The 12,794-nt window shown below is 38.7% G+C and overlaps 1 protein-coding gene across 3 annotated transcripts in view; it reads right to left on the bottom strand.

Annotated features, from left to right (window-relative positions):
- Smg1 (SMG1 nonsense mediated mRNA decay associated PI3K related kinase) overlaps nucleotides 1–12,794 on the bottom strand; it is a 104,649-nt gene that overhangs the window by 47,659 nt on the left and 44,196 nt on the right. For all 3 annotated transcript variants that reach the window (XM_032892821.1, XM_032892819.1, XM_032892820.1), the window contains 14 exons: nucleotides 12,119–12,220; nucleotides 10,725–10,994; nucleotides 7,794–7,924; nucleotides 7,524–7,685; nucleotides 6,846–6,964; nucleotides 5,898–5,985; nucleotides 5,711–5,812; nucleotides 4,306–4,446; nucleotides 3,646–3,845; nucleotides 2,918–3,114; nucleotides 2,582–2,746; nucleotides 1,872–2,026; nucleotides 829–971; nucleotides 470–671 (listed from right to left, as the gene is read on the bottom strand). In XM_032892821.1, coding sequence (XP_032748712.1) covers nucleotides 470–671; nucleotides 829–971; nucleotides 1,872–2,026; nucleotides 2,582–2,746; nucleotides 2,918–3,114; nucleotides 3,646–3,845; nucleotides 4,306–4,446; nucleotides 5,711–5,812; nucleotides 5,898–5,985; nucleotides 6,846–6,964; nucleotides 7,524–7,685; nucleotides 7,794–7,924; nucleotides 10,725–10,994; nucleotides 12,119–12,220 — 2,177 coding nt within the window. The remainder of the gene's footprint in view (nucleotides 1–469; nucleotides 672–828; nucleotides 972–1,871; nucleotides 2,027–2,581; nucleotides 2,747–2,917; nucleotides 3,115–3,645; nucleotides 3,846–4,305; nucleotides 4,447–5,710; nucleotides 5,813–5,897; nucleotides 5,986–6,845; nucleotides 6,965–7,523; nucleotides 7,686–7,793; nucleotides 7,925–10,724; nucleotides 10,995–12,118; nucleotides 12,221–12,794) is intronic.

Raw genomic sequence — 12,794 nt, 5'->3', positions numbered from 1 at the left:
GATAAAGAGGGGCTGGAGAGATGGCTCAGTGGTTAAGAGCACTGACGGCTCTTCCATAGGTCCTGAGTTCAAATCCCAGCAACCACATGGTGGCTCACAACCATCTGTAATGGGGTCTGATGCCCTCTGAAGATACACTCATATATGTAAAATAAATAAGTAAATAATTTTAAAAAAAGGATAAAGAGGAATGAAGAAAAATAATTTATAGATGTTCACAAATGCTCATTAAAACAAAATGTCTTCGACTATTCAACAGTACTTCAGAAACCACTGTCCTGTGTGCGCCTCTCTAAAGCATTGCCATTTTATGTATGATGAATCTATCTTTCCAGTAAGCAGATTTCTTCCTTGCCTGTTAGCTTCCTGTTATAAATGTAACCGATTTTAGTATTTCCCACCACAGAGGAAGGCTACTTATTGAAAGGACAGACAACACAGACCCAGAACTGGCAGATGCAGCCCTTACTTGATGTAGTTGAAATCGGCTTTCAGATTGAGTGAGGTGCTGTTGGCATTCTTCTTCAGGTCGTGGACCGCGTTCTGCCACTCCTGCACAGCAGCCCAGTCAGCAATAGAGATGTAACACTCACATGCCTTATTTCCTAGGTAGTTGATAACTTCAGGGGAAGAGTCGATTGATTTGGACAGCACAGTTTTTCTGGATTCACCTGAAAGTTTTTTTGTTTTTTTTTTTTTTTTTTAAAGACAAAATTGAGAACAACTTAAATATATCATAAAAATATGGTAGATTCCTGGAAACATACAGTAAGTTTCCCTGCACAAATGAATGGTAGCTTTGGTTTAATGTAAACACTGAATACTCACCATTTAGAGAGTGTTTGGGGCTGGCACTGTTACGCCCAGCATTGGCCAATGTGAGAACAGACTTGTCAAAGCTGGAGATGCAGCAATCAACACCTGTCATGGCACACAGGTGCTCCTGGTACTCCACAGAGGCCTTTTCAAACCTTAAATGCAAATATAGAAGTCTTACTTTTTTTAAAAAAAATTACTCAAATGTATCTCATTCCTAAAAGAATTAATGGTGAGAGAACGAATATTCAATGAATTACACCTGAATAATGAGTCGGTTATTTGGAAGAGGAAATTAGATCAGTGTCTCACACCAAGACAGTATAGAACAACTAGTACTAACTACTATTAACTTTGATGTCCAACAATAAATTACATCAAATAATCTATCATATATTCACAAATACATAGTAGTGTCCATTAAGAAAAATCAGATTGTGGAATACTTCCCACTGCAAATGTTTTTTAGAATATTGTGTAGAAAAGCCGAGCGGCTCCGTGGGTATATTGCTGCTGTTTCTGTAGTAGAGGAAGACACTACCCACAGAAGAAATGGAACTTTAGGCACACCAAAACCTGCAGAAACCAGGCTATCTTTCCAAATTTAAGTTGTTTCTCTCTCCAAATTTCTAAGAACTACATGAAGCACATCCTTCACTCAAAACTGAACCAATCTGCACATGTAATCCACAAAGTTGTAAACAAACACTCCAGGCAACATACAGTATCTAACAGAGTCTACTATGGAAGGTTTTCAATCAAAAATCATGTTTAAAACTATTTATGAAACTGAAAGACCTTGCTTTCCAGTATGATTTCTCATAACCTCTGACTTAAATGAGACATTCTTGCATGGCTGCTAATCAAAATCAATCAAGTAAGCAATTAATAAATAAATAAACAAAAAATAAAAAATAAAATGAAAGATGCCCCCTACTGAAGTGATTATAGTAGGCTTCAATGCTCAGAATGGGCAAAGTCATTTTTACTATTACACAATACAAAGAATTCGGACATAAAAATACCATTAACTCATTTCTTTCCTTCTAACTTACCTCCCTTCAGCCTGTTGGGCCACTGAGTTAATCCAGAGAAGGTTTTTACCAACAGCTGAAGATGACCAGACAGCAATCCCCTGTATAGCTTCAGGACAGTGGAGCTCACACAGCGCTTCTACCACCATCATGATAGTCACTTCCAACTCATTCCCCTGCAAACAGCAGGCAAAAGATTAAACACAGACCTCTCAGTACCACTGAAATTCAATTCTCTACTGAACTTACATCTGGTAACAATCTATATATATATTCAACAATTATTTTCACAATATTTAGCTTAGATAGCTTTGAGAATCACCACCAAACATCTATTCTGAACCTAACTAAAGAACTTTCAGGCTGGAGAGATGGCTCAGTGATTAAGAGCACCGACTGCTCCTCCAGAGGTCCTGAGTTTAATTCCCAGCAACCACATGGTGGCTCACAATCATTTTAATTAGATCTGGTGCCCTCTTCTGGTGTGTCTGAGGACAGTGACAGTGTAGGAATAAGACATTCATATTTTTAACATGTTCTATGTTACTTTTATGGTCAGTAATGGGGAAGTAACAGGAAGTAAAGTTTGTAATAGGGAAGTCATCAGTTTTGTAAGATATTGGATGACGCCTTGAAAAAAACTAAAGTTAACTTATCTATAGATTGAATTCCAGAGACCAAATTCAAATTCCTACAATCATCTAAAATGCATTCCAAATACACCACATTACCTGAGACAGACTATTTGTTTTCATTTCAGTAAGTAAGTCAAAGCCGTGCCTCACTGTCACTGCAGGCTGACCTGCCAACAATCCGACCCTCATGATGGAAAGGCGGATCCGAGTGAGCCAGTCTTGGCAAGTCTGTCGATTGGTATAGAAAAAAGTCCTAATGACCTTTAAAAAAAGAAAGAAAAAAAAGAAAGAACTCAGGACTAGTTCCAATCATGGTGAAGATGCCTTGAATACACAGAAATGGAACCCAGATGGACTGTGATCTCAGCCCTATACACCCTACCAGGCTTCATAATCAATCTATTACAAAGCCCCACTTTCCATGACACCAACCTTGGGAGGTGATGTTAATGCATTGGCACACCCCTCATAGGCGTTATACATTAGTTTCTCTAGGTTCTCCAGATACTGAAGCAGAAGAACAAGTCTAAGCTGATTGCTCCCATGGCCTTCATCATTATCTGCAGTGGTCCACTGACTAACATCCTGGTCAGGGTTCAGTGTGTGGGCTGCAAGACTTCTAATGATACCTGAAAACAAAAATAGCAACACTCTGAATCAGAGGAAACCCTTAGTAAATCAATTTACTAGATATCCTGTTTATATATTCATCAATTTAAAACAAAAAGCTAAGATTAAAAATCTCTCACTTACTGAGGAAAAAATTTGTACATATTATCCCCTAAACTTTTGAACAAAAGCAGACATGCATGCAACTAACAAACCTTATCTGATAATATCTAGAAACTCCTCAGTAAAGAAAAAACACTCTGGGGCAATTAAGAGCGCTGACTGCTCTTCCAGAGGTCCTGAGCTCAATTCCCAGCAACCACATGGTGGCTCACAACCACCTGTAATGGAATCCAACACCCTCTTCTGGTGTGTCTGAAGACAGCAACAGTGAACTCTTATACATAAAATAAATAAATCTTTAAAAAAAAAAAAAAAAAAGAAAAGAAAACTCTGACATCTCTATCAATATAGAAAGCCATGGTTTCTAAAGTTAAAGACCTAGAAACTCATCTGCATCAAAGTCTGAAGAATGATAAACTGCTGGTTACCTTCAATTGTCTGGAACGTGTCCTGAGCTCTGCCCAGTGGGGTTCGCAACTTTGAAAGAACAGTGAACTGTGCAGCTTCCCAAATAGCCCACTGCCACAGGACAGCATCTGTCTTTAGAAGATTGCGGGGAATTGTGGATTGGTCACGCTTATCCAGCCTCTGGCAGCTATAGAACAATCTTTCTAACCAATTGTCCTTCCTGGGAAAAGTAGTTTCATATGTAACAGACAATGACAACTTCATTTTAATAATCAAAACAAGTGCAAGAGAAATAGGAATAAGGACCAATTTTTCATACCAAAGGAAGACTGCATAGTAAGAACAGACTGGGATGCACAGCTCATGACAAGGTGGCTGCCAGCTTACATTTCATTCACTATAACTGAACATCTCGACATTATCATCACCTTCCACCCTCCCTCCACAGGATTCATGGTAATCAGATCAGTCAACTGTCAATCACTAGTGAATGTCACAGCCCATTTTTGTTGCTAAAAATACCATTTTCAAAGCAGTACTATCTCTAAACCTGAAGAAAACCAAAGTGAGCTACCAAACAATACTGCCTTTCAATTTTGTACCTTGGATAATATTTTCTCAAATTTGGGTGTAATTATCATCAGAGTCTTAAAAAAATATCTTTTTCTAATGAGTCTTACCCTGTTCGGTGAGAGTTTCCATACAAAATGAAACTGATGACATCAGAAAAGTCCTGAGGGTGGAACGTGTTACTTGGTGCTTTACTCATGTGGCTTCTCAATGCTAAAGAAATCTCCTGAATCTCTGTGTGATTGTTATTGCTGTCAACAGAAAGTAGTTATTATTATCATGTAAGATGTTTTAGGAGAAAGGGTAGCAGAATCTATAAATGAGACACTGTACATCATTGAAAGCACAAACAAAACCAAGGCTTAAAAATGGAATAGAGGACACCAGGCATGGTGGCCCATGCCTCTAATTCCAGTATTAGGAGGCAGAAACATGTAAAATCTGGAGGTCAAGGTCAGCCTTGTCTATTTAGTGGATTCTAGACATAGTTATGTTAAGTAGTGAGAACCTATCTTTAAAGACAAAATGCACAGGAGGGTTGTGGAGGGGTATAATGTCACAATTTTAGAATCTTAAAAGTTCTGGGGTTGGGGATTTAGCTCAGTGGTAGAGCGCTTGCCTAGGAAGCGCAAGGCCCTGGGTTGGGTCCCCCGCTCTGAAAAAAAAAAACAAAAAAAAAAAAAAAAAAAAAAAGTTCTCAAATTGTTGGTACGGAGGGCTAAAGAGATGGCACACTGTTAAGAGTATTTGCTGCTCTTGTTCTTTCAGGGGACCTGAGTTCAGTTTCCAGTACCCACAAGGGGCTCACAACTGCCTTTAATCTGAGGTTCCAGGAATCCAACAACAGGGGACAGACACAGACATATGCATACAAACCCAGGCTTGCACACACACTAAGTAAAATCTTGTTTTAAAAAGACTAGTACACATTTGTAATCCTAAAACTTGAGAGGCAGGAAGATCTTGAGGTCAAGAACAGCCTGGTCTACAAACCAAGGCCTACAATATACTTGTACATATAAAATAAATCTTTTTTAAAAAGAAATTGTGAATCAAGTTCCAAGGGATTCAACACCTTTGTTCTGATGTCAGTGGACACACCAGACATGCATGTGGTGGTACAGAGAAGTACACACAGGCAAAATACTCAGACACAAAACAAAAAGAAACCATTAAAAAAAAAATCTAGAAAGCCTTGTCTTGGGCTGGGGAGGTGGGGGTGGGAAATCGAACCAAAAGGGGGTGGGGGGGGACAGTGGGGGAGGGAAGAAAATCTAAATTACTAAGAAATGCATTTTGGTACTACATGAATTATTCTTCATTAATTATAAGATGATAAAAATCATAAAAATAATTTTTTTCTACTTCTAGGTCTCCAAAACTATCCTCAGACATCTCTTTGATCACTAAATACTATGTAACACCTAAAATTAATGCAGTGCATATAGTCATTTAACTTTTTCTATGGTAGACAATTACAAGGTGGTAAAACACAGTGAGCCAAAATAGTTATACCTTAGTACAACATCTAAGGGAATTGACTTCAACAGCTTTCCAAAGGCCTGTCGAATACGAGTTCCACTATGGACAAGCTGAACACGGCAGACATCAACACACCTATGAAAATAATAGATAAAGCAGGTGTAGTAGCATTCCCATGCACAGTATAGTCAGAGCCAAAGATGTGGTCTCACGTTAGTACCTCTGTAGCAGATCATCTGGCAAGGAAGAGGACAGAGCATGGAGACTGCTACATGCTTGCAAGCAGATATTCACATCTTCAACAAGAGCTATTATTAAAAAGGAAAAGTTACTTTCAGTGACACCCCACACACAAAACTGTATGTTATCTATTGAACCCACTCACTCACCCACCCACTCACTCACTCACTCACCCATCCACCCACTCACCCACTCATCTACTCACTCACCCACTCTCACTCACTCTCTCTCACTCACCCACTCACTCTTCTCATCCACCCACCCACTCACTCACTCACCCACTCATCCACTCACTCACCCACCCACCACTTACCCACACCCCACCACCACTTACCCACCACTCATCCACCACTCACCCCCACTCATCCCACCACCCACCCAACCACTCACCCACCCAACTCACTCACACCCACCCACCACTCACCAACCCACTCACCCCTCCCACCCCACCCACCCACCCACTCCCACCCACCCACTCACTAATTCACCCACTTACTCACCATTCACTCACTCACCCACTCATCTACTCACTCACTCCCTCACTCACCCACCCACTCACTCACTCACTCACTCACTCACTCACTCACTCATCAAATAGGTGCACCCAACTATTGACTACTACCTACTCTTGCCTGGAATTCTGACAGAAATAAATAGGAAATTAATACTCAACCAAAACAAGTAGACCATTCCACATATAAACCTTATTCTAAGAAAAAATTTTCAACTTCATGGAATAAGCTAACATATAAAATTGAAAATTTGACAATTCAATTATTTTTCAAATACTAAGAGTGAAATATAATCTACTATGAATGGCACTAAAATAGGGACTATACACCTTCACATCTGGAAGTGTTGACCTAAATACCTTCTGCTAACCATTATTCTTTAAAGGGTAAACAGAATTAAAACATAAGTGTCTTACTGTTAGCTAAAAGGCCTTTGGAGAATTTATGAAAAGATGGAAGGGAGAATAAAGGTGCATATGTTTCAGACTTCTTCATTAATACAGCCACTTCCAAAGCCCATGTCATTAACAGTTTCCTGAAACATAAAATAAAGTTGGTTTTACATTAAAACAAAAACCATTAGACACTCTCTTCTATCAGTTTCTTTTTATTTTTCAAATAACAAAAGGAATAGTGGTGGTGGTGGTAGTAGGAGTAGTAGTAGTAATAATTTTTTAAAAGGTGGATCTGGAGAGGCTACTCAGTGGCTGAGTGGACATTTGCAGGACTGAAGTTCAGTTTCCAACACCCACATAAGCCAGCTCACAGCACTGTTATTCTAGCTCCAGGGGAATCCAACACCACAAGCCTCCAAGAGCACTGCACACACAGAGAGATACACAAAAACATACAAAATTAAAAGGAATCTAAATCTGGAAGTAAAAAGCAAAGTCTAAAGAATTTTGTTTCTGTATCATGATATTGTGTCTGGAAAACAGGCCAAAGTAGAGCTCTGCAGAATACAGAGACATCAAGTAACAGAATCAAACCAAATGCTTCACAGTGGAGCTATAATCTACATTTCTTAAGACTTAAATTAAAATGAATTAATAAATTTAGGAATTTAATGTTATTTTAAAAAATTACTTAGGTACCTTGTGTCCTGGTTAAGATTATCTTTCTTTAGTAATATTCCCAAAAGATTTAATATAATTGAGAAATGTTTCTTTGTGGCTGTAGTTACAGTACTAATCACCGCGCCATCAAATAAGGAAGGGGATGAAGAACTAAGACTACTGGAAATGAAGTGATCGTGTCTGAAAAACAAAGTACAGACCATCTTTTCAGCTGTCATCAAAAGTGAGCAAGGTCAAGAAACACAATATTCCTGCTTTTTCCCTTCTGAAGACCTGTAAGCACAGTACCTGGTACAATGGGAATATAGGGTGTAGAGCACCGCATACTGAATGGCAGGGAAGTGAACAGCCAGGTCACTGTGCACTATCATCAGATTCTTACTCAGCAGTGCAAATACAGTTGGAGACAGTGCCCACATCTGCCAAGGTAAAAAACAAAGTATATTTATGGCTCCCCAAGGACACACAGACATAGACACCGACAGATACAGATACATACATACATACATACATACAGACATACATATATACATACATACATACAGACAGACAGACAGACAGACACACACACACACACACACACACACAGGCATAAATATACAGTATACTTTTGGAATCAAGTGTGCTTAGACACTGAAAACCTAAATAGGTGAAGCCTGGAAATTATCTATTACACAAAGCTGGAATCCTCAACAAATAGTTTCTCAAATTAGGCTTTGCAGCTAGGTGACATCTCTGTTTAACCCAGAAATTCCTCAACTATTGCATTGTCATGAGTCATCAGCCAAAACAAGGAATGCCATGACAAGGCTTCTTCCAATAAAGCTTTCTTTACAAGAGGAATACAGAGTGGTAATGTTCACACCATGCTGGGTAAGCAAGTGACTGAAGAATAGTCCAATGTAAGCAGGGACTATATGATATGTGAAGTATACTTCAATCCAGCTACTTAAATACAAATAAGAAACAGGTGTACAACAGTTTGGGGCTGATGTCTGGTTTAAGCAAAACTCTTTGTACTTTTTGATTTTAAAAAAAACCCTTTATTTCCTTAATCTTCAGCATATTGCAAATGGAAAGGTAACTTGTTCAATGACAAAGCTAGCAATCCTGCCTCCCTGAGCCTTTTCCATTCATCTCTTTTACTCTAGGACACAATGCTCCATCCTGCTCCATCCATTGCTATCTCTCTGACTGACAAATCAGAGAGCATAAACCTTCTCCAATCTGTATAATACAGGAATTCCTCAAAAATAAAACATAGGTGTAGAAAAGGACATCAAATGTAAGGTAAAACAGCAGGGAGGAAGGGGCATCTGTGGGACAGTGCAGGCACTCTGAGCACACAAGCTGGAGAAAGCAAGCACATGTATCAAGTGTTCTTCCTTCTCAGAAAACTGTATCATTTAATACAGAGCACTGCTCTCTACTAAAATTGTTTTCAACTCTATATGGTTCAATGAAAGGAAGAAATATAAACTAGGTGCCGTAATTCTAAAATCAAAATCAGATCGCATAATTCTAATACTTGGAGGCAAAGGAAAAGGTGAGCAGATTTCTTTAAGTTGTACACCAGTCAGAGCTTCACTGCTAATTCAAATAAAAAGAAATATCCTCTTACTCCTCTCCTTCTTGCTTTTTCTTTGTTCTTCTCCTCTGCTCTTGTGCCCTCTTTGTCCCTGTCCCTTCTCCCCTCCCCCTCCACAAGCTCATTTCCGACCTTTCCACTCCTCTTCTTCTCTCATTAAACCTCTCCACATGAAGAAAATTAAAATTAAAATTAAAAATAATAAAAATATCAAAAGTGGTGCCACATCAAATTTCTTGTATCCATTTGGTTTTTTGTTTTCCTTTTTTTTTTTAGACTTATTTATTATGTATATAGTCTTCTGCCTGTATATAGTCCTGCAGGTTAGAAGAGGGCACTAGATCCCATGACAGATCGGAATGAGCTACCATGTGTTGCTGGGAATTGAACTCAGGACCTCTGGAAGAGCAAGTGCTCTTAACCTCTGAGCCATCTCTCCAGCCCCCATTTGGTTTTTTGTGCACGTACACAATTTATTCTGCTCACATTTCCCCTCCTCCATTACCTTCTTATGCCCTTGCACTCTTACTAATCCTTTTCTTCTCAAACTCTTGAACTGCGTGTGTGTCCCTTTGGTTGGTTGTTTTGTTTTGAGACTCCACAAATTTATTAGTTTACAGGAACATAAGCACTTTATCAGAGGCTACATACACAAAGTCTCTCTCTCTCTCTCTCTCTCTCTCTCTCTCTCTCTCTCTCTCTCTCTCTCTCTCTCTCTCCCCTGCAACTATTAATTCTGTATATCTCCAGGAAGAGGTAAAGAATTTTTTATTTTTTTGACAGAGTCTCACACAGTATGGACTAGTATTTAGTTACAGGCTGGCTGGAATCTGTAATCCTCCTATCTCTACCTTCTGGGTACACATACTACATACATCAGGTTTGAAATTTTTTTCCATTTGTTTTTATTACTTTGAAAGGGGTTGGGGGGATGAGTTAGTGTGTGCGCTAAACTTATATTCTGGACTGACAGGCTGTTGTGAGCAGCATGACAGGGTGCTGGGAACCAAGCGTGGGTGCTGTGCAAGAACAGAACATTACTTGCTCTCACTGGCTGAGCCACCATCTTTCAGGTCCTTTTGTTGAAGTTAGAAAAAGTGATACTTCTTTCGAAAAAAAAAAGAACTTGACACTCAAGCATAAGGACACCAGCACCCACATAAAGTAGGCAAACTTCTGTAATCCCAGCACCCACAAAACAAACAGAAGACTAGCTCAAGGGGGATCTTCAGGTTCAATGAGAAACCCTGTCTCAAAAAATAAGATGGAGAGCAATTAAAGAAGGTACTGAATGTTGAACTCTGTCCATATTCCAGTCCAGCACCCACACACAATTAAAATATATGAAGTTATGAATGAACATGGTGATACATGCCTATGATCTCAGCACCCAGGGTCAGCCTGGTCTACATAGAACTCTATTACAAGGAAGAGGTTAAAAAAATGAGATAGGGAAAGGTAGAGAGAAGTTAACCATGCATGGATAAGACTTTATGGCCAGGAATGGTGGTGTATGCCAATAATCCCAGGACTCGGGATGCTAAAACAAGAACACCTTGAGTTCAAGGCCCACCTGGGCCATACAACTCTGCCTCAAAACCAGAAATAACACAAAATACATAAAGACTTACCCCAATTAATGAGTTTTTGGCATTTCCAATTGTAGTCAGGGCACTGAGATCAAATATGACTACAAAGTTGGCATTGTCAATGTTGAACACATGATTCTGAAAAGCCTCATGTTTAATCTCAGAACAGGCATCAGGAAGCTGGAGACTGTGTAGCAAATTGTTTAGTGCACAAGTCATTTCTCCCAAAATTAATTTATAGGCAGTCTCCAGAACGGGGATGTTCTTCAAGCTGAGCACTGCTTGATAAACAGCATGAGCTACAGCAACAACCTAGAGAAGAAAATTTCAGGGAACTGGTTAAAAATCACTATCTGTACGCAGCACCCTACGAAGATGACCCTGCAAGATTTAGACACGGTTCATTAATACCCAAAAGGTTCACTTTAGAAGACCAACTTTAAGGAACCTGTGTATAGGTTACTTTTTTGCAAAGCTCTGTGAACTTATTACAAAAAAAGAATGCTCTTAAAAGCTGCTAATGTGAGAGAAGAGTCTTATTTGTTTTAAAATCAATGCCAAATACAAACAGCAGCTTAAGCTCCCCTTACCTACCTAGGTCTATAGTCAATCTGGAGTGTCAGCTGATTAATGGCTAGTAACTTTATTTTTAATATATGCAATGCTTCTGAACTTGTGATAGAAATGTATCTGATTTTTCCCCTGTAGCTGGATTTAGCAACTTTGTGGGTTCTTTCTTCTACCCTTCTCCACAAACTATCTCCTAACACTAAATAAAAGAGGGAAAAAGGATAGAGGAAAAGAAAAAGATTCCTGAATAAAGTCAGGGGTTGGAAAAGAGGGCATCATTATCCTTCAGGCTACTTTTTGCTGGTTAGGGGTGTCAGGATTTTTAGGGCAAGTTTGATCTTCAGTCAGGACATCTGATTTCTTCTTTGTTCACAACTACTTAACAAAACACAACGAACAATGACCAACAACAACAAACCCCACCCTGCCTCTGAGGGCCCTAGCATTTATATACCCTCTGAAAAGTCTCCAGAATTCCAAATGTCACACAATGGCAGAAAGTATCTGCAGCTGGCAAAACCATGCTGCTGCTAAAAAGCACATGGCAAATCACAGTCAGCTGCTGTGGACAATCTGAAGCAGCCACTGACCTGGGATTAAAACAACATTCTTATAATATTCCCGTGTTTTTTAAAAGAAACTAAAATTCCAAAATTGTCACTAGATTTGCCATTATAAATTATGGGTATTCTGGAAAGGTCACTAGCTATCTCAGTCATAACGGTACTTAATGTGATGAGTATTAACCAAAAGTATTCATTGTAATCAGTTTATATTCAGCGTAAAGTATTAATTATTTCACAGTGACACAGTCTACTAAGCAACAAAAGTTCAATGTTACAAAGAATCCACTTGCTACTACTTACCTCTTTTTCTTTGTGGTATCGTAGAAATAGTAGTTTAGATGATGGTATAAAAAGCTTTTCTACAAATGATGATGGGAGTTTTGTATTTATCTGCTCAACAATCTAAAATAACAAAATTTTAAAATAAGCTTACTTAAGTTACAAAAAGGCATAGAAGAATCTTAAATGTGAAAATCTTACAAGTGAAAAGTGTCAATCTTAAAAAGAATATATAGCTGGCGATTCTTTAAAAAGTCAAAACTAGGGAGACAATCAAAGTATCTGGAGTTCTTTACTATTCTAAAAGTGGATAACGTGCCAAGGGAAGGCAATTGACAGCCTCCAATGAAGAAGACAGGCCATATGTTTCTAATTACAGGAGCTGAGACCTAAGTATAAAGACTCACTATTTCATCATATCTTAAAGAGAGCGATTATATGGCTAAGAAAAGAAAAAGAAATTAAAGAAAAAAATCACGTTTTTTTTCTAAGAAATCAAATATAAGCAGGTTTTTGAAAATAGATACATTCTCCCATAAGGTAAAAATCAGCACTACTGAGTCTTGGGAAAATGTGGACATGCCATTAATACAAAGTTAGGTAAGTCAGACTAAAGTGAGCTACCAAACACTAAACACAAATTGATACTAGGGGAAAAAACATACTGGACTAGAAAAGTGAGAATTATCAATGGATT

Source organism: Rattus rattus, chromosome 2 (genome assembly GCF_011064425.1).
Source record: "Rattus rattus isolate New Zealand chromosome 2, Rrattus_CSIRO_v1, whole genome shotgun sequence".
NCBI lineage: Eukaryota > Metazoa > Chordata > Mammalia > Rodentia > Muridae > Rattus > Rattus rattus.
Note: the sequence above shows the minus strand (reverse complement) of the source record. Positions and strands in the feature narration are given on the sequence as shown.